Below are 23,946 nucleotides of genomic sequence, written 5' to 3'. Positions count from 1 at the left end.
CGCTGATGACTCGCCTAGCTTCTGAGAGGTCTTCCAAGTTTAGAACCGAGGCCGAAGTCCAGAAATGATTAGAAATAATTGAGGTATCTAGGAACGGTAAACTGGGGTGAAACAACTAAATTATATCAGTGCCTATACCATTTTTCTACTTAATAGATCTTGGTTTTATCGAGCATTCCTATTGCTGAAATACTTGCACCTGCCACACTAGGTGCATTTGGTCTTAGCAACGGACCGTCGGCCAAACAAACCGGCCCAACGGCAGGCCACGTTACTGTAGTTAGTGCGTGCGTGCCAAGATACAATCAATTGGTGGGTAGAAACTCAGCCAACTTCTTTCACAAGCGCATGGGTCTCCGAGGTAAGGCTTGTTAAAAAAAAAAAAGACGTATGCCTGCTTTCCTCTTCGAGAGTGCAGCAGTCATGTTTTCTCCTCCATTCTAAATCCACCAGGCGCGCCTTAGCTGGATTTGCATGATTTGAAAGGCAGCCACGGAGAAAATAAAGTACTCAACAAACCAAACCAACCCCTGCTGAAGAACAGCCTAGGGCGGGTGATTCGCCATGACCTCCAATCAAGCTGCTATTGCGGCAGTGGAGCCACTGGGCACCATGACCAAGCTCTCGCCATTCGTCTTCTTCTATGAACCTACCAGCGCGAAAAGTTCAACAGGCAACAATACGCTGGCACCGAAACTGATCCTGGTGGCTGCTTGGATGGATGCGCGTGACGTCCACATTGCCAAATACATCACACGATACCAGACACTCTACCCGAGCTCGACGATATTACTTGTTAAGTTTGTCCTGAAGCAAATCATCTGGGAGTCGGAAGCCGTCAAGCTCGTTCAGCCTGCCGTCTCGTATCTTCAAGCACAGGTCAACTCGGGACACCTGGCAGCATCGCCTGGGAAGCCCGAGATGCTCGTTCATGTTTTCTCAAATGGAGGCATAGCCAGCACGAAGCACCTCTTTGATCTGTACCGCCAGAATACTGGTCGTGCATTTCCCCTACACGCGACAGTATATGATTCGTGCCCAGGATTATATGACTTTCGCGGAGCTTATGAGGCGTCCATGGCGGGAGTTAAGGGGTTTTGGCGCTGGATTATGGCACCAATTATATTCTTGCTTGATGTGTGCCTATGGGTGAATGCAGTCGTCTTACGACGTCCCTACAGTCTACTTGTCAATGCCGATTTCCACAATAATCCCAAGCAGGTACGACAAACAAATCGGTCATATATATTTGGAAAGAAGGACCAAATGGTAAACTGGAAGCACATTGAGCTTCATGCCAAGGAAGCAGAAGCAAACAGGTTCAACGTTCGACTTGAGCTCTTTCCAAACGGCTCCCATGTCACGCATGTGAGAGTCAATGAAACCCGGTACTGGCTCATTGTGAGAGAGACGTGGGAGAAGGCGAGGAGAAATTGATCTCTTGGAAGAGGACGTCAGCATGGATTATCACACTTGCAAATCGGCAGTGATGATTAGGTCTAGGACCATATGGGACATTAACATATAGCACCATGCCAACGTGCGCAGATGTATGATGTATTACCCATGGCTGTGTTCCTAAGATACGAAATCTTCAAATAAAGGATCATAGCCATCGCTTCACCACGTAGAAGTGCAGCCAGTGTTATTTGGTATACCTATCCATGCCGGTGTTTCAAGAGGGGTTCAGCGCTCGTTTCCCCAAGTTGGTCCATCATGCACAACATTCACAATCTTAAGGTGCAATGTTTTCTTTGATGCAGTAAGGACAGAGATCGCTGAGTCAATTCTGGCCAGTCATGTGTTGGATGATGTTGGTTGGGACTGATGTTGGTTGGGACTGATGTTCGTGGACAAAGAGGCAGCATCAACAACTCATGCAAACACAGCCAAGAATGTTGCTGTAGAGACAAAGGGGAATAAGTAGCCAAATAAGAGACCGGTGATAACACTTCAAAATTCTTTCCAACCGCTTTCTGACCAGATGGAAACAAATTTGCTGGGTTTTGCATATTAACGTGTGAATGCACAACGAGCCACAAAATTAAGGCACATTAGACTTTCGCCCAAGGACCTCCGCAGGCAATCTTGAGGCTCTATATCACGACCTCCTCCTCTTCTTGTCTTTCTTATCTTTCTTATCTTTTTTGTCCTTCTTGCCATGCCCACGACTGGGGGCACCATAGTCCCCTATGTCACCCACGCCCTCGTCTTCCCCCTCAGCACACGCATCACATTCTTGATCGAAATGATGTTGGTCTACCTGCACTCCTCTGGTACAGTCCCCAAATACGCCGCTGTTCTTGGCATCGAGGCAGGCTAGATGCTGCGTCAGATCGTCCCAGGTGAAGCTGTGGCCGCATTTTGTACAGGATCCCGCGAATACCACTATGCGACACATTGCTGGTGCCGCTTACAGTTAACGTGGAGATTTCCTTTTATATATTTCCTGGAGGGTTGCGGATGTTAGTAAAGCCAAGGCCAGCACTGTATGAGTTGAGTCTTACGTCGTGAGCGCTTTAGGTCTTGCGTCGGCCGGCAGACCTCGAGTTCGAGTGTCTTCTATCCAATAGCAGAGTACAAGTACTCAGCTTAGCTCTCCAGGGGAACCCAAGAAGAGAAAGGAGCGTGTATGCCAAGTCGAAATGCCAGTCGAAAAGTATAAACTTGACGATACCATTTGTGAATCAAGAAAGACATTTGCCGGCCATCCCGATATGTCTCATGCTCATCGGGGTCGTATCAAGGTTTATGGCAGCGAGTATTTTACCTTGTCATTGGGGGCAAGCAAAGATACGCAGCAGCAGAAGAAATTCTGTGTGGAGCTGTTGGGATACCTTCACATATGACTTACAGGTTGGTGCCGGGTGTAGAACTGCTGCTGTGGTGTATTGACTGGCATGGGCTTGGTCCGCTGTCGTATCATGATGTTACAGCCGTTGGGTTTTAAGGTCAAGTCTGCCGACAGCGCCCGCATGGCTTGGGTTGCACACGAACACATGCCTGCCAGTCACCCTGTATGTTCTCAGTATGTTTGTCCATTTACTTTACGTACTTAAGTGAGTAGGCCAGCACGACCCAACAACTGTGCAAAGGCCTGGAACATTACCCACCGATTTTCAAAATTCAACTTTCAGAGACTTACATTTTGACGATATGTTATATAAGTGTATTACCACCACTCGGTTGACGGTGGAATGCACATTTCAATACCACCCCATCACAAGTCATGTGTCATATAGTCGACTCCGTTAGAAGTACGTATGCAGTCTACCGAATAATCGCGTGGTTTGATATTCACAACCGTTTCAGTAACATTCGTTCGCTACCTAATGTACAGGTCGACATTGACGACGAGCATGTGCATGGACACGAACAAGGACACCCACTGCTGCAGTACTAGTCCTCAATAATACGTTGCCTAGTGTAGCTGTCACACTCGGCGATGTACAGGCTCGGCCAGTGTATGAACCCACAGGAAGCATGGCTGGCCGCATCGAGAGGCGGACTGCCTCCCCACCTGCCCAAGAACAGCCATTGCCCGGGTGCTATTTAAGGTGCTTGAGATGGCAATGCGACCAAAGGTGTGTGTCTTGGTGTCTTCACTCCACCTCTGTGTCACTCAACTGCCCTTGGTCAAGTCTGCTCCTTGGGGGCTTGCCCGCCATGTCAACCAGCTCAACTTGCTCCAAGCCACCCGAGCCATGTTTGCTGAATCAAAGTTGCGAGACATCAGAGGAGCAGGGAGAAGAACTAACAAGGTGGGTCAGGGTCTGACAATCTAGCTTACGGCTCTCTACATCTGGTTATCTGTCAAACCATGCATAGTCATGGATACCTACATCATCACTGACGTACACAACTTTTGCGCGAATTGGTTTGCTATGCACAGTCCGACCCAGTAGGGCTGTATGCCGTTGAAGTCAGCGTAATTCAAGCTATCACAAATACCCGGCATCTAGCATTAAGAGAGGTAAGAAGCATCACGTCTAGGCACGAATTAGCTTCGTGATAGTCAGCATCGTGAAATCTTGATTGCGCCACATCGTCTACAAACCTGGGACTAGTCTCATAACCTCTCATAAACCCCAAAGCAATTACAATATATAATATATGCGCATTTGCATGCCACCAAATCGATAATAGTCGCCGCCACCCATGATGCCGTAGCATGCAAGCGGCCAGAATCCCGCTATACAAAAAGAACGCCGATACAATGCTGCCTGTGTATTTCAATGCCCTACTTTCAAGCGTACCCAACTATGCCGCGCCTCTATGTATTGCCCTTCACTTATCGATCCTCTGTCATGTTGTTTCAAGGCACAATGCTCTGCCTCCATCTGTCCACCCTATCATACTGCTGACCTGGCTGCTGTATCTGAGTTGGCATCTGCATGTGCAGAGGCATGCCGTAGCCGTTTGTCATCGGCTGGGTGTATCCATTGGGCACACCCAAACCCACCATTCCACCTCCTACGGCGCCCATACTATAAGCATTGGCCATCACGGCCCTGTTCGCCATGTTACCCTGCATGGTCATACCATTGTTCATGGCCGGCGGAATACCCCCAAAGGAACCCGGGCTTACGCTAGCCCTTGTCCCCAACCCACCGCCGGTTCCATCATTGAATTGCCCTGCCATGTAGCCACCAGAGCGATTCACAGTGGGTGTGCTCAGGTTCGAGGGCATCTGGGCGCGTAGGGCTGCGAACTTTTGCTCCTGGTCTTTTTTGAATCGAGCTGCTTCTTCTCGTCGCGCCTTTTCCGCGTCCAGTCTTGGGTCGCTGAGGACAGTTTTAACTCCACTTGCACCGAGTACATCGGCCATGGAGTGGCGCATAGTTGATATGGGTTTGTCCGTAGGTGGGCTTAGCATGGTCCCAGTGCCCATTTCCCTTTCGCGGGCTTCCCGCTCGGCCTGTAGGCGGCGCCGGCGCTGGCCTAGCGTCTCTTCCTCCTCGGCCAACTGGACTTTCTGCTTACCCTTAACGTCAGTGGGCGGTGCCTCGTCCGCTTTGAACGTGTCACCCAGTTGGCTGAGGAGCTCAACCGAGAAGGCACCGCTGACTGGCCGAGCGCGTGGGAGCAGGTTGTCACCATCTTCGCGGGCCCTGAGGCGACGCATGCGCTGTCCCAGCGTCTCGCCTTCAATCTCATCTGCCTCAGGGGTTGGGGCCTGCAGGCGTGGGCTCGGTGGCCCAAGACCACCGCTCATGCCCAACGCGCCCCCACTAGGGCCGCCACGCAGGTTGATCATGGACCTTTGCGGCACCAAGCCTGGCTCGTGCCCTTGTAGGCGGCCTCGACGTCGACTGAGGGGTTCATTGTCCTCTAACTCGCGGCGCTCCATCAGCCCGAGGGGACGATTCATCTCGGCGTGGAAGGCACTGAGGTTGGTGGCGCCATTTTTACTTGCCATAAGCAGACCGAGCGGCAGATCTTCATCGTCAGAGTTGTCTGCCGTGCCGGTGTTGGGGTCTTCCCACGCAAGATTAACTTTCTTGGCCTTTCGGTTCTTGCGCTCGAACTCGGCGATTGTGTCCCTCTCGAGGAGCGTTGAGTGCATGCCGTTGGGATACGCGCTGGCGAGATTTTGCGTTCGCATCTTCTGCTGCTGTTTGCGAATATGCAGCTCTGCTAATAGCGTTGTCGGGGGTCCATTGTAGCCTGGCTCTTCTCCACTTGACTCTTCCTGCCCTTCGTCTTCTCCCTCTACCTCGACAGGTGCGCCATCTACCGAGCCGGAGAGTCGCTGTCGTTCATCTGCCAAGCCGTCATCTTGGTCGTTTCTAGCACTGCCGCCATGGCTGCTTGTCTTGTCGTTGTTAGCAGACGAGTGCAGACTGAGCTTGCTGGGTGTGCGTAAACGAAAGAATGAGCTCCGCTTCTTGACCTCCGGCAAATTGATTTGGCTGTCGCGCTTGGTTTGCGGCCTGCGCTTCTTATCCGCGCCATACACCTCGGTGCCAAGCCTGCCTGCAAAGGCATGGTCGGTAAATGCAGACACAGGGGCATGGGCAGATGCATCCAGGATGCTATCCAAGGTAGCTGTGGCCGATCCATCTTTGAGCTCGATTTGAGGTGACTCGGAAGGTAGATCAAAGAACGCACTGGCTCGCAGCTGTGGAGGGAGTTCGTTGAGCCCGCTCATCCGCGATTTGCGTTTATCCGTATGATCCATGAAAGATACGCGAGACTTGCGCGCTTCTTCGTCCAGAGGACGAGGATTGGGGCGTGCCTGTGTTTGCGCGTCTTGTTCCGTTTCTGGTGATAAGAGAGGCAAAGACAGACGGGTTTCAGCGAAGGAATCAGGTCGAGCCATAGGCGCTGATAGGTCAGAGTTAGAACCAGAACCGAGGGGATCGAGCAGTGGCTCTGGGACGACTTCTGGAAGCCAGTTGATATTCTGACGATTGGCCTCTGGCATGGCACTTAGAATCTGTGACCTACGCTTATTCCTCACGGCCGCCTTAGGATTCTTAGATAGTTTTTGCGGTAAGTTGAGCATCAGGGGCACACGCGCAGGATAGTAGAGCATTTGCTGGCCTGATTCCGGGTCCATGTAGGATTTGGGCCTCCCTGTCGGTGCGGTTGACCTCAATATCCTGGGTCGATTCGGGTCTGATTCTGGAGGCATCTCCAAAGACAGGTCCAGCTCAAAGGAGGACTCAAATGCGTATTCGTGGTCGCGATTAACGTTGCCGTTTTCTTTGTGGTTGTTGTCAAGGTCGGCAGCATCCGGGGAGCAATGGGCGCCGTCGAAGTCGGCAAATGCCCTCTCTGCTTGCTCAAAGGTACAAGCGGAGCCAGCAGGCGTGGTTGGCCTCTGATCTTGAAGAGATTTTTCCCTTCCGGTTTCAGCAACTGCCTCGTCCCAATAATCGTTAGCGTTGGCAGCTATCCCTTGGTATTGTGGCTCGTTTGATGTTGGACGAATGTCTCCAGGGTGTGGAATTGACATTGCTTCGTCGTCTTCAGGCTCCTCTGGCAGCTTGTCTGCCTCGTCCATGACGGCCAGGGTGAGATTCGACGTCTCCATTTCGGCGATGCCGGTCAGAGACGGTTTGGCAGCGGTAGCAGACATGGTGCTTCGAGTTGAGCTCTTGCCGAGGCCGCCTCTCGATAACAAGGTTTCGGGTTCGGGCTCAGTTCGTGTGTAGGATCCGGAGCGCAAGCGTGTCGTCGTGTTGGAGAGCAGCGAGTGGTGTGGAGACATAACATAACCCGCGGGCGAGTAGCCGCCCAGCCGGGCTGCGTTGTTGGTCTCGAGGATGGAGCTTGCGGTTGAGACCTGCCTGGAGAAAGAGACGGCCGAGTTCGGTTCGGGACCGGATGGGGATGCGGTTGCTGAAGCAAGACTCGCTGCGAGAATGGAGGATCTGCGGCTGTCGCCTCGTTTCTGTTCGTCGTGCAGGTCTCGGATAGCGCTGTCAATGGACGAGGTCATAGACAGCTTCTCAGCTGTTGCTTCAAGCTGGGCGATGTTGCTGGCGCGCGAGCTCGATCGAGTCAACAAACCAGGCGCAGGGTGAACGAGAGTAACACTTTTGGTGGAAGCAGTGCGGAGGATGGGTAGTTTGGGTTTGGGTTTGACGATGTTGCACGGAGAAGAAACTATAGAAGAACGGGACAAATTGATGCCTCGGTGGTCTTCACGGTCTTGCTCGTCGGCTGGCGTCTTGGTGCAGCCAGTTGCCGCGATGGTGGTCGTGGCTTCCGGTGTTGAGCTGTTGTCGCCCGAGCTGTGGCTGCTAGGACCCAAAGTTTTGTGGGCGGCAGTCGCAAGGTTTGTCGCCGGACTCGTATTGCTACTCTGCAAGTGTGGACTCAACAGGCCTGACTCGACAACCCAAAACTCCCCCTCGCCCGCGGACTCGTCCGCTAGGGAAAGGAGGTCGTATTGATGATTTCGTTTTATCGCGCTTGTACTGCTTGTGCTTATTATGCTGGTGCTTGTGGCTCGTGCTGGTGCCAGCGATTGGGCCAAGGCCCGGTCGTTGAGGCCGCTCCTGCTGCTGCTGCTGCTGTTGCTGGTTGTGGCTGTGATGCTAGCTGAATCCAGCATCGGCGCCGCCTTTTCCTTCCCCTGCATGTGCTCATGGGTGCGGTCGCCGCCATGCAACTCGTTATCAGCATCTCGATAGTCGCGATACACGTCGCTGTCCGACATTGACAAGGGCGTGAAGGCCGCTTCGGAGGACCGAACAAAGGGCATCGGCGGCGACGACGACAGGGCAGGAGAGAGTGAGTTTGGGGAGGAAGGGTGGCCATCGTCTTTTTCTCGGCTCTCATCTCGACTCTCATCTACGTCGTCGTGCTGCGTCATCCGGCCGTAGGTCACCATCTTCTGTCGTATTCAATGTTGCAGTGGTGGTTGCGATACTTTTTTTACTCGTGGGGAGTGCGCTATTGGCATTATTGCCGGGTATCCGTCCTACAAGTGAGACCAAAGTACCGCAGTAGACCTGTATCAACCTCAACGCCGAGGATTTGTTCAAAACATCGAGGGCGAGGGTGAGTTGTTGTGCAGTAAGGACAGTAGATTGTAAAGATGATGAATGTACAGTAATTATAGTACTATGTGCAAGTGCTCAAGTAAGGAACGACGAAAGGAAGTGGAATGACATGACGGAGTCCGACAGACAGATAAAGTAATAAAGTATGGATAATGGCCGCCAACCTTTCTTTCGATCAGATCTCTCGAGCGATGGGGACTTGACCCGCCCAAAGCAACCGCGACCACAGCAGTACTGAGGAGCAAGTACGAAGTACGAAGTACACGTGCATACACAACACTCGACACTCAACAGTTGCACTCAACTCGTCCTTGGTGCAACCCAGCAATCATGAGTCAATCTTGCTTTAATTTTTTGTTCTACGGAATCCAGGATGCCAGGTCATCATCCCTGTCAACCTTTGGCACGCACGCGAGCTGACTGGGGTGGTCAAGTAAAAGGTAAGATGGTTCCGGCTGGACTGAAGTTTTCCCACGGCCAGCTCGGTTGACAGGCACATCTTGCTTGGGTTGGCACCTCGGAGGCGTTTGTGGCTAATAACATCGCCATAAAGGTCATGCAAGTCACCTGGGAGCTGCCCTAAGGCCCTGAGCAGTAGCAATAACACAGCCCGGTTTGTCGGGAATGCTACTTGAATCGCAGAAGACCAAGACGAAGGAATCCTCGTCCGCCAACTTCCCACTCTTTGTCATTTGATACCATATGGCCCGGTCGCCGTATTGCCGGATTGCTCTGCATCCATTTCAGTAGTCTGCCACACTTGAGTAATTTGAAGCCGCCGGATTGGTCCGAGTCGTCACGCCTACTTTTACATGTGAGGCCAAGAGATTGTCGCACTCTCAAGTTTGAGTTGGTGAAGCCCACCTAACATCGCTGATGGGCATCAAAGGTAGAGTTGAGTTAATAATCCTCAAAGAAGCTATATCATGGAAGACGAACCGCCGCTGTCGTAGATATCGACACATTCCAATACAGTCAACACGTGCCGTCGTGTCGTAGCAAGAATATCCGCTTAATGACACCGAAATTATGTACTCAGCCCATGTGTAGGGTCAAGCAGATGTTTGTCCCTTTTCCAACACCTCTAGGTTCTTCTTCCCAGAACCTACTATATGTTTTGCCTGTCCTCCCGTTTTACGCAGCAATCCAGAGAGTTCCCGCCAAACGTTGTTAAAATAGCAGCCAGTACGTCATCCAGAAGAACAAACCTTGCAAGGTTGGTGAGTCTGTGCAGCAGTGGGCTTGGTGGGGTTTCAGCAACAGAACGTTGTATTTTCGAATCTCAATAGACGATGAAGGTCCTATTCTAATAACGAAAGATGAACATGTCCCGAGTACCGACTTAGACTGGTGATAATAAACCCAGCTTTCTTTCTAGACTGCTGTCCTTGCCGCCACGCAGACTGCTAGTCGTACTTGTTATAATCGGCTTTCGCTTGCGTGGCTACTTTCAAACACTGCATCTTGCAGATTTCATACTTGGCATGTTCATGGAGTCGTCGTGACTTCCAAAGTTCTCGGTCTGTCTCAGTGGCCTGGCTTGCCAACAACCTAAACCCATCAATTTGCCCACCACAAAACTAAAGCCAATTGCCAATCTTCTTTACGCCGACCACCCACAGATAAGCGGACCCGGTGAGCCAACCGACCACTCTCCACCAGACCGATATGGGTTGTCGTTCTCGGCGTGTGCGCGTAGCACAGGCACAGGCAGATGTCAAGATATCAGCCGCGGCGCCGCGTGCGTCCCGTTAATAGCATCTCAAATCTCATATAAAATAGCAAAGATGGGGGATAGTGGCACACCATGACACTCATCGAGACGTCAAGTTTCTGTCAATCTATTGGACTATGCAAGACTTCCCAACCCTCAATGCGCTCAATGATCCTTCTGACTTGCTGGTTGGTTAGGCTTGGAAGATGGTCTTGGTTATCGGTGCTCTAACTCGTACAAAGCGTAAGTTCCCGTGGAATCTTCGATTCGCGGTCGTTCATTAATCTGCGACCTATTCTGCCATCTCATTGGTTCCTTGGCATGTCACAACAGCAGGAAACAATTTCTTCTGATACCACACGAGTGGCGAGACAGCAGATTGCGACGGCGATAAGAGCTTGCCAACCTCCCGCACCTATTGTTAAATTAGCATCTTTATGTTCTTGGCTGCCAAGATCATCATACCCGTGTCGGGGGTTTGTCCCTCCCTTCTACGAAATACTCATCTGCGGCAAGCATTCAACCGGTGGGTACGTTCAATGCTTTTGGTCATTGAAGTAGCTATCTTGCACATGCGAGATAAGCTGCTGCAGTTGCCACAAATTTCGCGTATGCACCACCTCCCCCCTCCCCCACTACCCATGCAAGCCACCGTGCTGCCCTGCCTTTTGCCTTCCCTTGGGAGATCATGACAGTGCTCTGCTGGGTATTGTCAACATCAGATTTCGTCAAATCCAGGGCTTTGCTCGAGCTCTTGCTTGCAGGTCAATGAAGTAATCCACAGCCCTGGGGGAAAGCGTCCAAATACCCGCAGCCTATCAATTACCCTGGCAAGCTGTGTGGAAACATGGTTGCCGCACCCCCAGGTCTTGTTCCTGTGTCCTTGTCAGATATCATAACTTGGTGTAGCAAACCATTTGGTCGACATAGCCGTCCGCGGCAACAATCATATTGATACGACCGAGCAACTCTAAACTGCACTCTTCCGCAAAGCAAATTTATCCCAACGGCCAAGTGGAATAGGGATATCGCCAGAATGACTATTGGGAATGATCAGGTTGACAAGACGACACGAACGGGGGAAAGCTGTTTAAGTCTTTCTCGAGTCAGTCGAGCCGTTCCAAGTTAGCAAAAGAGAAGATACCGTAGTTGGGCGCTGGCTTCTAACGTCCATGGTTCGTTGATGGGCCCATGAAAAGCTCAATGGTGCCTTTTTCTTGCGGGGTTGGTTGCCGGCGAGCATATTCGATACTAATGAAAACCCACCGGGAAGCATCCGCTTGGATTGATCGAATTTCTCACATGCGCCAGCTGTCGGCGTTCGCGCAAAGAGTCGGTGAGGCTAACAAGTTGGAATTTTGGTAAAGGAGTGGGGTGAAGGTGAGGTACCAGACGCCGCAACTGTATGCTCTATATTGGTTGTATTGGTGGTATCGTGGCATCAATTGCCAAGCATTGTTGGTAGTGAGCAGCGGGCCTAGTGAGGTTGGACCTCCCAGGCGGTGTACCAGCAGCTTTCCGCCCGTTCTCAACCGCCAGAAGCAATGCTATATACACATCTCGGGTTCACGAGCTTACGTAGAAGCACGTGATAGTCCATGTGAATGGTAAGACCTTGATTGGGAGAGACCGACGCCATTGACTGTATAAATGGGTGGATCATCGCCGGCATGTCCCTAAACTCGAGAACATGGCATTTACTCGTAGGGCTCGAAATAGTAGATTACACGTGCTAATTACAGGGCGCTTGAACAACTGTGGTCGATGAGAGCAAATTATATAGTGTAGTTTGGGATGTTCATAGCTCGAGATTGCGTGTTGACAGGTGACCTGGTAGCCATCAACTATAAGCCAGATACCGTCGCTCAGAGCTCGTCCGATTGCTCGGCCCATCTCGGCGAATGTGATGGCATAAGTCAATATGAGGCCAGAGCCTTTATCATCTGATGTCTCTTGCGGTTCGTTCCAGCCATTGTGATAAGAAAAAATCAAAGGAAAAACAATAGAGAAGCACAGTTGGCAGGATTCAATTTGGTCAGACTGGCTACTTTGGAGCAAAATTAATTGCAGCGATCGAACTATTGTTGTGATGATAGTGTCTTGCGACGTTGCACGAAGTACCAAAGTTTCTGTTGATTCTGGGGTTGTCGCCACTTAACTTGGCTACCTCAGACATGTGTACCTTATCTTATCTACGGTTTGGCTCCCACAATTACAGTTCTGCGTATATGAGCAACTTGGGATTGTATTGAGAGAAACACTTGGCATCAACGCCAATTGTTGGCAATAGAGCTTACTACGTATAGCATTCTGTATTTCTCGTCGCATTTCCAGTTGTCAAATTTGGACGTCTCGTGAACTTGCTACATTGACAACAGCCCAATGCTGAATCAAGACGATCCATCATCAGACGTTTCTTGGTCACTCAGAGCTAAGAAGGCAGCCGGATCCATTTAGCTCGCATTAAGTCCAGACAGGCAACACGGGGACAGGCTTGTCGGGCAATGGCTAGAAATTGACACCCAGCCCTGAAGCCCTGGCTTGCGGCACCCCTCGTCATTGGTCGTATACGAAGCCGCTGCCGGCGAAGCATCGTGAAGACGAATTGACGCATCCACTGACTCCACAACACGGAAAAGACCGTAGCTGCTTTGTACCACAGTAGTGTCCGGCAAGTAGCGGTGCATGGATTGACTGGGACGTCACGGGGCTGCTAAGTCGACTGGGTCAACTGGGTCAATTGAGGGTGTGCTGATTCTGGACCGTGATAGCTCTCTGTGGCCTCGTGAGACCTAGGCCTTTACGCCTTTACGAAATCATAACGTTAGAAATATCAAACCATTGATCACATTCATGTTGCACAGCATCGCCAACTCGTCGTTCCTATCGGCAGTGCCACTGTCGTCGACTAGCATCGCGACACGAGAAGACAATGGCTGCAGAAGACGGTGAAGCAACCATGGCTGGCGCTGCCAATGCAGCGGCGCCAAAGTCCAGACGTCGCTTTGCTCCTCAGTTGATGGAAGAGACGGCGAGGTCTTCGAGCAAAAGGGACGCACTTCCCGAACCGCGAGCGACCAAGGATGCATCAGTGCAAGTAGACGACATCGACATGGGCATGACGACCATCAAGACGACAATGGAAACGGCAGACACGGCAGACACGGCATCGACACAATCAAGTACCCGACGAAGATTCGCCCCTGTGCCAATCGAGACGATATTCGACTCGTACCGCGTTGACAATACCAGGAATAAGAATCCTCACGGCCCAACCGCCGAGTTGACACCCGACCCGTCACCGACGTCATCGTTGCACCCGCCCACGCCCTTGCTCTTGCCTCTGGTCAATACTGGCCATGGGGAAACGGGGAAAGACAGAAATGTGAAGCCAAAGAGGAAGTTCGCACCGCAATTGATCGAGACGTCAAGGCGGGCAAGACGAGCTGGCCAACAAGGTCCAGCCACCAAACCTACCGACAAGACAGACATCACACCCGGCACAAACCATATCTACGCGCCCAAGTCCAAGCCCAAGAGGACGGATGGGTCAGCCCCTCGGGTCAGCGGCGCCGCTGGCGGCGTAGGTGTAGCGGGTGTATCAGGGGCCGCCAGTCTGGACGACGGCGAGGCCGATACCTCGGTCTCACCGCGATTCCTTGCGCTCACGCCGCGCCGGCAACAGTCCATGAAGCCTCACCCCAACACACGCCGAGGTACCCGCACCAACTCGTTCCATCCAGATCTTGACACCATCCTGTCTTCTGGGTCGGAGGATGAGGGCGATGAGAATGACGAGAACGAGAATGAGAACGAAACCGAAAAGGATACTCAGCTGCCCGATCTCACCATTGGAGCACCTGCGCACGCCCATGTTGATGAGGATGTTGGCATGGACTTGGATGGCCAGTCGTGGGCCACCCGCAACTATGACTTGAGGAACAGGAGAGAATCTTGCGACGAGGATTTCGCCGGCTACCTGCTAGCAGTCGCGGCACGGGAGGCACACAGGCAACGGGAGCTTGAACAAGCCATGTCAGCATTCCCCAATGGTGTGCGGCCAGCCGGTGTCGAACATTTCTTCGTCAGAGACAACTCCGAAGATGAGCATGCTTACGACGTCGACGCGCTTTTGAGGCATGGTACGTCCAAACTGATCCGACGAAAGTCGACCGATCCAGGCTGGGCCGCCAGGGAAATGCGCCAGCATGTCGAAAAGCTGACCAACATCGATAAGCTAGTTAGAGTACGCGCCAGCAGCAATGAGAGCCTAGACGCCGAAGTCGAACACATGGAGATAGCACCTCCGCCCGAGGATCCTCTCTGGACCACAACTGGCCCCAGGCCAGATTCGCGCGGCCATGGAGATGCAGAGTCTCAGAGCCCCTGCATCACGGCGTCATCGCCACGCCCCATGGGCTCCCCCTACGTTGCCCCAGCCGAGGTTGTCGCGCCCTCTTCCCACGTCCAGCCCGAGACAACTGGATTCCGCTCGAGCCCATTTGGGAATCCCTTCGCCGCATACAACGACAAGGAGGACCAACTACTCCGCCGCATGCGCAACGCCGCCTCCCCGCCCATGCTTGGATCTGACTTGAAATTCCGCATGTGTTCCAGTCCCAAGGCGACCCGCATGGAGCCAGGTCACCCGTACCCACTGGATGGAGTCTCCGCCCGCCCCGAGGAGCAGAACCGTGATGTTTCGGGCAATACGGGCCTATGGAGAGGGTATTGCGTCGCCCAAGCCAACGAAGAGGCCACTTCTTCTGGCCTTCATGGACCGACTCTTCTTGCCACGCCCGGGGAACCGCTAACCCCGGTAGACCCCTTTTCCATGGCTTTTTCTTGCACTACAAGCACCGACGGCACCTCGACGCCCCACAGTCCGATATCTCCGTCGAAGCGCCACTCGCAGCCTAGAGGCCTGCATCTGCTTTCCGGTCTGGACGAGCGTCTCAAGAAGGAGCAGGTGCGCAAGGATAACCAAGAACGTATCCGCGCCGAGTTTGACGACGCTTTCGTTACGCAGGTCTATAACTATATTAGTCTTGGCTATCCTGCTACGGCACGGGCGTTTGACGAAGAGCTGAGCAAGATCAGTGGCATCAGAGTCGAGGAACTGCAGCAAGATGATAGTAAGGAGTTCGGCAAGGGCTTTATGCTTGAAATGGAGATGCAGGTTCGCACTAGCTCTAATGGGTCCTCGGCCGACACGAGCGGCGACGAGGAGATGAGGACCCCCGAGGAGGACGAGGCGCGGTCCAAAACGAAACCCCCACGGTGGAGGGCGCTGAAGCTGTACATATGGGAGTGGGCGAGGCAACACCCTGACCTCGACCGAGAAGGAAATCCCCTTGCTTGGGGCATGCGTGAGCGACGAGGCTCATGGGCTATATAGAGGGGTCGGGTAACGGTACATGTATAGACATATGGAAGCAGGCCGTGGCATGGTCTTCGCATTAGATTAGGTGTGCATAGTTGGTGTTTTGCATTCATCATCACATGGGAGCAGGGAAATTAGTGGGAAACTGTTCAGCATTGACTATGATGTGTGTATACAAGGATGAGTAGGGGCGGCACTACTTCATCAGTGGCGTTTGGGTGGGACTATGTCTATTTGACTGCCTGGTGTCTTATGATACTTGTAATGAGCACCGCCAGGATTAGAACTCAAATACAGTCATGCTCTAACCGTAATAACCACCTTTTTGTATACACCCCTATTTTGCGGGAAAATCATACGCCTTTATAATAACGCGTCTCTTATTCACTTCGTAATATCGTTCAGCTGTCTATAATCCACGTAAAGTCGTAATATCCCGTTCTTTTTAGGGACGAATAGGATAGGGTATCCTACTAGGGATGTCGAGGGTCGGATATATCCTTTCGCTAGTTATTCGGTTAGGTACTCCCTAAGTAACGTAGTCCACAAGCGAACGGGTCACGCCAACTAGCAAAACATGGAATTCAACACGATTTCGCAACCATAACGCCGTAAATCAATTAAAACTACTCAGAATACTCTTGTACAGATAATTATATCTCTACCTGACAGGTTCGCGCATTATGCCCGGTCTTCCCGCATACGCCACAGCGCCGTTGCCGTGGCTGGCCACGATTTGATCCAGCGCTATTTCCACGCATTTCCTGCTGTACTTGCTGCGCAACGTCCTTTTGATCTTGAAAATCTTGTACTTCTTGTGAATTAAGTGATCCTCCAAGCCATACTCGTGTTTCTTTGGCCCTGCGCCGCTTGCTAATTAGAGCATTTGCCTTTCGAAGTTCGGCGACCTCAGCTTGGAGTAAAGCCATCTTATGCATAATACTCCGCGTTCCTTTCGAAAACTGTTCGATAGCATCGTAAATTGACGTCGGGGAGCTATTTTGATGCTTGGAAATTAGAGATTTAATAAATTGGAATTGCGAAGTAGCCTCGGTTGGGTTGTTTGGCGTCCGAGAAGCCCAAGGAAGGGTTTCCTGTCGAATATCACGTGTGTCCAATCGAGTAGTCAGCAGTGCGTAAGATTGTATATAAATGAGGTGTGTTCTTGTCTGTCTGTCTTCTTGTCAGGGTACGGCCTGGACCGAAGGCGATAGTACAGAGTGAAGGGGAGAAATAGGCGTGTCCCCCTGGTGGTCACCTGGTGTTCACTGGTGGTCACTTGGTGATGGCAGGTAGGGGTGTCCACAGTAGTTCATTGATCTCTCCCCTCTCTATCTTCCTCCGTCTCGACTCCTTACTTATAGCCAGCCGAGGTTCTCTGTTGGATTCTGGATGTTTGCTTCCGCATGTCTGTGTTCCTCCGACTTCGGCCAACATCTTGGATAGCGGCTCTTTATCTGCAACCAAGCGATTCCCTATCCGCTGCAAACGGCTTCAACAGCTCTCATTCGCCACAAGCGGCTCTCTAGCCGCCACAAACGGCCTCCCGGCTCCTCATTCGCCACAAACGACTTCCTTCCTGGTGGAAGCCGGCCCGCCTCGGATGACACTTGTGGCTCTGACACTTCTGTTCTCGCGAACTCCCGTTGCTCTGCCTTTTATAGATGCTTTAGAACATGTCGGTAACTTTGGTGTTACTTTTGAGAAGAGGGGTTCCTTTCGCCTTCTGAACTTTAAGTGACAATAGTCTTCTCTAGTGCCATATTATTTCTGAACCTAGGAACCAGGTGCCCTATCTGACATTTCCCGCGTAGGGGGCCGGGAGGACGTTGGAGTCTGTAATTTCACATCCAGCTTCTCAATAACAATATCTGGGCTTAAAGGCACAAGCCCAGCCCCTTGAAAGCCTGCACGAATATTGCTTTCGGTCAGGCTCTTCTTGAACGCGTCGCAAAATGCCGGAAGAAAGTCCTCCTTTGTGATATGCGAAATCCGGGCTCGGACGAGCTTCTCAATTTGCGAGCCGTAGGCCTTTTTTAACGGCGCAAAACATGCCACATCTAGTGGCTGGAGGATATGAGAAGAGTGGGCAGGCATACAAAGTGTAATAATCTTGTTCTCTTTGCAATATTGCTCAAAGGCGTCGGAATGGTGGCTTTCGTGGCCGTCCAGGATAAGAAGGCGATATACACCCGATTTCCGGCCTTTGGTGTATTTGTCAAAGTGTTTTAGCCAATCTGCGGTCAATTCGTTCGTATTTCAACCATTTGGGCTCACGGTGATCCTCCAGTCCTTCGGCAACGCGTCGTTTTCGTACCAGGAAGAGAGGTGGTATTGGCCTTTGACAATGATGTATGGCGGGACCGTCCAGCCTTGGGAATTGACGCCCTGGATCACCGTAGCCCATTCCCGATTGCCAGGCTGGGCTAGCTTAGGCTTGCCTTTCCTTTCAGAGCTCGTAACAACCATCGATGCGGTAATCTGACCTATCATAAAGCCGGTCTCGTCGAAATTGTAGATTTCGGCATCGGCGATCCCATATTTCGCAATTGTATTGCGCACAAGGTCATACCAGCCTTGAATAAGCTCTGGATCTTCGCATAAGGCCCGAGAATAGTCGTATTTACGGCTGAATACCGTCTTGAGCTGTGGTTGTCGCTTAACGAAGTTGGAGGCCCAGTTCTTGCCGACGCGTAACGCGTCGCGGTCGCGTAGCAGTCGGTTTGCCACATCTTCAACAGCACTTAGCCGGGGAGGAAATGCTTGCGAATCTAGCTCAATTATCCTTTGAATAATCGTATTTTCTTCTAGTTTTGTTAAATTCCGACCGTTGGCTTCGATATTGCGACGTGATTGACGTTTTTGAAGACGCGCCTGGAGAGTAGTATTCGAGACTTTGTAGATTGTTGCAGCACGTCGGATACTAAGTGTTGAGTCATTTCTGATAGCCTGAGTTGCAAGGAGTAATTGAGATTCTTTTTGAGCAGAATCCATCGAGAATTAGTTGCGTGGTAAAGTTAGGAAGTTTAGTTCTATTTTTGCTATGGGCGTGACCCGTTCGGTTGGGTGACCCGTTCGCTTGTGGACTACGTTAACGAAACAAGAGTATAGAGATATTTTAAAGATATTATAGCGGTTACGGAATTACGTCTATAGTATATATTTTATTCTCGAAGCTAATACTAAAGTCCTAATTACTTAGATTAATAATATTATTCTCAGGGGGACTTTGTTAGTAGGGTGAGAACTAACATAGTATTGTGGTGGACGTAACGCAGTCGCTAATAGAGCGAACCTACGTAGCAGCGTATGTATTTAGTCCAGCCATTAGGGCACGGTTTGACATACGGGAGCACTTGTAGAGGTACCGGGGGCTTCGAGCCTACGGCGTATTTAATGATAATAATAATAATAATATTACTTCGGATTTTCTAGGATCTCTTCTTATTAGGTAGATTATATAGATTAAGAATTTCGATTTCGAGATTAAATGTCACGACCTGGGTTGCATCGCATTGGTAGAGACATTAGGTGCTATCGACGAAGATTCTACTCTAAGGAGCGAAGGAAAGAAGATCACAACTTAGGTTTGAGGGAGCGCGACTAAGTCATCCACGCTTGGCGGGGCTCCTACAAGGGTTATGATTGGCTTCCCATCTGACACTGCCACGGCAGGTGTTCCAGCTGTAAGTCACCTGGTTGTAGTGAGTCTGCGAGGGTTGACCTTCACACACTAAAGAATCGATTCGACGGCGACCAAACGCGACACGAAGCTAATATGTTAAAACGAAATCTAACTCAAACCGAAGAGGATACGATTGCCCGACGTATAATTGAGCTAGATGCGCGAGCATTTCCTCCTCGGCTTCGATACGTTGAAGAAATGGCGAATATCCTACGACGCGTACGCGACGCGCCCCCCGTCGGCAAGAACTGGACCACGAACTTCGTTAACCGCCGACAAGACCTCCGAACGCGTTTAAACCGTCGAATTGATTACCAGAGGGTATTTAGCGAAGATCCTATCGCGTATTACGCGTGGTTTGAGCTTGTTAGGGACACAATCGCTAAATACGGTATCCTACCGGAGGATATCTACAACTTTGACGAGACGGGCTTCCTAATGGGCATAATCACAACCGGTATGGTTGTAACGAGTGCAGAGAGACACGGACGGCCTAGACAGGCTACACAAGGAGGTCGGGAATGGGTTACGGTGATCCAGGCTATTAATTCGCAAGGTTGGGCGGTACCGCCGTACATCATCTTCGCGGGCAAGGTTCATCTTGCTTCGTGGTATCGCGGTAACGACCTACCGGCCAACTGGAAGGTCGACCTTTCCCATAACGGTTGGACTACTAATAATATTGGTGTGGAATGGGCAAAACACTTTGTTCAACATATTATTAGCCGTCGGAAGGGTACGAAAAGTCTCTTAATATTGGATGGTCACGAGAGCCACCACTCGATGGATTTTGAGACTTACCTCGCGGCGCACGGCGTAATTACATTGTGTATGCCTTCCCATTCATCCCACAAGCTCCAGCCTTTGTATTTGGTACCTTTTAGTGTGTTGAAACGGCTGTACGGTGCGTTCGTGGAGGGTTTAATGCGAAGGCATCAAACCCATATTGAGAAGCAGGATTTCTTAGCTGGATTTTTAGAAGCTTTCATTGGTGCTTTTCACAAAAAAAACATCAGATCAGGATTCGAAGCAGCTGGACTTGTTCCTTTTAACCCGGATAGGGTCATATCTACGTTGGTAATCGCAAAAGTAGTACGAACACCGACACCCGACCCCCAATTGCCTCCCTCCGTCTGGGTTTCTAAGACGCCTACTGTCAGATAGGGCACCTGGTTCCTAGGTTCAGAAATAATATGGCACTAGAGAAGACTATTGTCACTTAAAGTTCAGAAGGCGAAAGGAACCCCTCTTCTCAAAAGTAACACCAAAGTTACCGACATGTTCTAAAGCATCTATAAAAGGCAGAGCAACGGGAGTTCGCGAGAACAGAAGACAGACAGAGAAGAACACACCTCATTCATATACAATCTTATGCACTTCTGACTACTCGATTGGACACACGTGATATTCGACACCTACCAACACCCTCGCAGCCGAATCGCAGTCAACTTTGATTAAAAGTAGCGTCCAGAGGCATCAAGACAGCTCGCCGACGCATATTTTGAACTCAATTAACTCGACTACGAAGGCTACGCATGCAATGATGCATGAGAATGCATTATTACGTCGGGAGAACGAAGAGCTTCGTGAGACGAACCATATACTAAGTAAGCGTCGTAGGACGAAAAATAAGCAAATCCAATATGGAGGAGCACTTAGTATAGGTGATGCACAAGTTTTACGGGCCTTGAGGGGTGATATCAAGGTTATGGAGGAGGAAGAAGGCGGAAGCAGTCGTCCTGTAAAGCGCCGGCAGACCGGTATAAGGCGCTGTGGTATTTGCGGAGGGACTGGACATAATGCAAGGACTTGTTCAATAGAAGTAGAAACTGATAATGAAGAAGATTTTGAGTAATTTAAAGGATAAAATGCGGGTTATGCATAGGATATTACTGAATTACTTGAAGGTGCCAAGAAAAGTGCGAAAGTGACTTGTGTGCGAAAATGACTTGTGGATCACGTTAGATAATCCTAGAATAAGACTATTTAATCCTCTACTTTCTAGAATACCTATCTTATCTATATTATATCGATTAGAGGCCTTAATAGATTTAATCTTAGGGATAGCGAGGTATTTAAACTATTACCTAATTATATTAGCTAAGGCTCTAGTAATACGCTAGGAATCGATAGCTTACTTCTCTAGACCTTAACTAAAGGGTTCCTCTTAATAAAACCCTAGACCTAGTTCTTTCTAAGTAGTTTGGTGTCTCCGTAGATCTGTAGGATACGCTCGGCGAAGTCCTTAAGCTATTAATAGGTTAGTAGGAGGCCTAGGGTAGCCTAGATTCAAACCTATTTAGCTAGATAGGATTCCTAGGCTAGAGAGAGCCTCTGGTAGTTGTGACGGTTGTCACGTGATTGACCTACACTGGTTTGAACAGATTGATAAGTGGTTGCAGATACCAAAGTCAGGGACTTTGGTATTGGTCTCTTTTGGTGAAGACGTCTGGTACGGTGGCGTAGTGGCAAGGATTGCAACCCCTAGCGCGGCGTGACAGTAGTTAGCGAAGGCTATATTTCTTAACTAGGCTCCCTAAATCCGTCGTGAAAAAGTAGACCTTAGGATACTATGCTTATATACTGCTTTTCGGAGGCTTTGACCGGTAGCTATTACTTGAAAGGCTCGATAAATATTATCTTCGGTATAATAATTTATAATAGTATAAAGAAGACGTACGTAAAATTTCGTAACGATTAAGTCGATATTAGTAAACATAAAAAAGGTTGAAGTTAGAGGCTAGCGGTGTTAATAAGGCATTTTTAGGTATCCCACATATGGGGGTGTCCCGGATATAGGTGTGCGACGTTAATATATGTTAGGCAACCTTGGTGGGCTTTGCTAAGACCACCAAGGTTACCACGTGACTTAGCCCGTTGGGACTAAGTCCAACCTTCGTGCTCCTGTCAGGGTACGGCTAGGCCTAAGGCAATAGTACAGAGTGATGGGGAGTAACGGGCGTCCCTCCTACGTAATACCGGGTGGTCACTGGCGGTCTCAGGTAGGGGTGCCCACGGTGATGCATTGATCTCTGCCCTCTCTATCTTCCTCCGTCTCGACTCCTTACTTATAGCCAGCCGAGGTTCTCTCTTGGATTCTGGATGTTTGCTTCCGTATGTCTGTGTTCCTCCGACTTCGGCCAATATCTTGGACAGCGGCTCCTTATCTGCAACCAAGCGATTCCCTATCCGTTGCAAACGGCTTCAACGGCTCTCATTCGCCACAAGCGGCTCTCTAGCCGCCACAAACGGCTTCCTACCTGGTGGAAGCCGGCCCGCCTCGGATGACACTTGTGGCTCTGACAACTCCTTCCCTATCCTACTTCGAGATGGTCGTTATATAGATAGCTAGGCCGCCGCTTGGACCCGGCATAACAGCAGGGTCGGCGATGCCAAGGATCTTGACTCTCGTCATCCCAAAGCTTCACATAGATTGTAATCACGACTCGGGAGTCTTTTGTCCGAAACACCCCTCCGGCGGCCCACCGGTGTCCTGCGTTCAGTGTCCTGACACCCACTGGTGCCTATGGCATTCTGTTCTCTGACAGCTCCATAGGACTAGATAGAATGTCATGCTTTTACAACCTCACAAATCTTTGACCACCTTTGCGTGTAACAATATAACTATATATTATACGAGGAGCTAGCGGAGCAGCACCCACTACTTTTGGTAGTCGGGTTCGCGGACGACACGAACCTGCTAGAACCTAGGAACCAGGTGCCCTATCTGACAAGTAGTCGTTTGGCTACAAGTTTACCTGTATAACCGCCCGACGCGGCTTAAGGGCCCGCTATATCATCTATAGCCCCTTAAGGGAGTACTTTTAGAGGTACCGAGGGTTAACACCTACGGCGTATTTAATATTATTATGTAGCAACGAACGATCCGAGTCGTCTGAGCAGAGGCTGCGTGGCACACTATAAGCGAGGAACCAGCGGGACCAGCTAAGAGCCTAGTCGGGATACAGAATGAGTGCCTCCGAATAGTCTGTGGCGCCTACAAAGCGACACCGGTCCGACACCTAGAAATAGAGGCAGCTATCCCGCCACTAGACCTACAGTGCCCGGGCGGCGAAATTTGAAGAACGGCTACGGAATAACGGCAAAAGGAGCCTGCTTCGGAGCGCGAGCGCGAGAGCGTCACACATACTCCGACAGGACACGCCGGCGAGACGGAAGCGGACGTCACAATCGCTCAGACCAGCGGGGTACACGATAGAGAAGGAGGCTAGGGGCTCCGAGTGGATAGGCAAGGCGAAGGAAGTCCCGGCTGCCCTCCTAGACCACTGGGAGAAGAGATGGCTCTCCGGGGCAGCACAACACGACCGCCAGCGACGCGCTATCGCCGACGAGCAGGAGGGCCCCTCGATGCGAATGCCGAAACAGGGCAAGTACTCAGACCTAAACCGACCGGAGGCGTCTACCCTATGCCAGATCAGGACCGGGAAAATAGGACTATCAGCTTTCTTATTTAAGATAGGAGCCTTCGGTGTGTACTCGCCGTTATGCCGCTGTGGAGAGGCCCCCGAGACGGCAGAGCACGTAATCCTCTTTTGCGGCCTGCTGGAAGAATCGAGAGAGCGCCTACGGGCCACTATCGCACCATGGCCGCTGCATACACGTAGAGACCTGGCAACGGCGACGGGGA

The 23,946-nt window shown here is 50.9% G+C and overlaps 4 protein-coding genes across 4 annotated transcripts; 2 read left to right on the top strand and 2 right to left on the bottom strand.

Moving 5' to 3' along the window:
* Positions 1–564: 564 nt before the first annotated feature.
* BCR38DRAFT_409662 (uncharacterized protein) lies at positions 565–1,437 on the top strand (the record flags this gene model as incomplete). The annotated part of the gene is made up of 1 exon (XM_040858392.1): positions 565–1,437. One exon carries the CDS (start codon positions 565–567, stop codon positions 1,435–1,437), a length of 873 nt encoding a protein of 290 aa, XP_040715696.1.
* A 748-nt stretch (positions 1,438–2,185) lies between these two features.
* Positions 2,186–2,401, bottom strand: BCR38DRAFT_304591 (uncharacterized protein; the record flags this gene model as incomplete). Its single annotated transcript, XM_040854598.1, has 1 exon — positions 2,186–2,401. A coding segment is annotated over one exon (216 nt), but the record flags the coding sequence as incomplete, so codon positions are not given.
* Positions 2,402–4,014: 1,613 nt separating this feature from the next.
* BCR38DRAFT_434625 (uncharacterized protein) lies at positions 4,015–8,091 on the bottom strand. Its single transcript, XM_040860311.1, has one exon. It carries the CDS (start codon positions 8,063–8,065, stop codon positions 4,316–4,318), a length of 3,750 nt encoding a protein of 1,249 aa, XP_040715694.1. The 5' UTR covers positions 8,066–8,091; the 3' UTR covers positions 4,015–4,315.
* Positions 8,092–13,417: 5,326 nt separating this feature from the next.
* On the top strand, positions 13,418–15,628 carry BCR38DRAFT_301705 (uncharacterized protein; the record flags this gene model as incomplete). Its single annotated transcript, XM_040854566.1, has 4 exons — positions 13,418–13,576; positions 13,622–13,792; positions 14,141–15,409; positions 15,485–15,628. Coding segments are annotated over 4 exons (1,743 nt in total), but the record flags the coding sequence as incomplete, so codon positions are not given.
* Positions 15,629–23,946: the final 8,318 nt, after the last annotated feature.

The sequence above is a fragment of the Pseudomassariella vexata genome (genome assembly GCF_002105095.1).
Source record: "Pseudomassariella vexata strain CBS 129021 chromosome Unknown BCR38scaffold_7, whole genome shotgun sequence".
Classification (NCBI taxonomy): Eukaryota; Fungi; Ascomycota; class Sordariomycetes; order Amphisphaeriales; family Pseudomassariaceae; genus Pseudomassariella; species Pseudomassariella vexata.
Note: the sequence above shows the minus strand (reverse complement) of the source record. Positions and strands in the feature narration are given on the sequence as shown.

Coding starts and splice junctions, on each gene's coding strand:
- BCR38DRAFT_434625 (XM_040860311.1), bottom strand. CDS start 8,065: ATGCTGGATTCAGCTAGCATCACAGCCACAACCAGCAACAGCAGCAGC.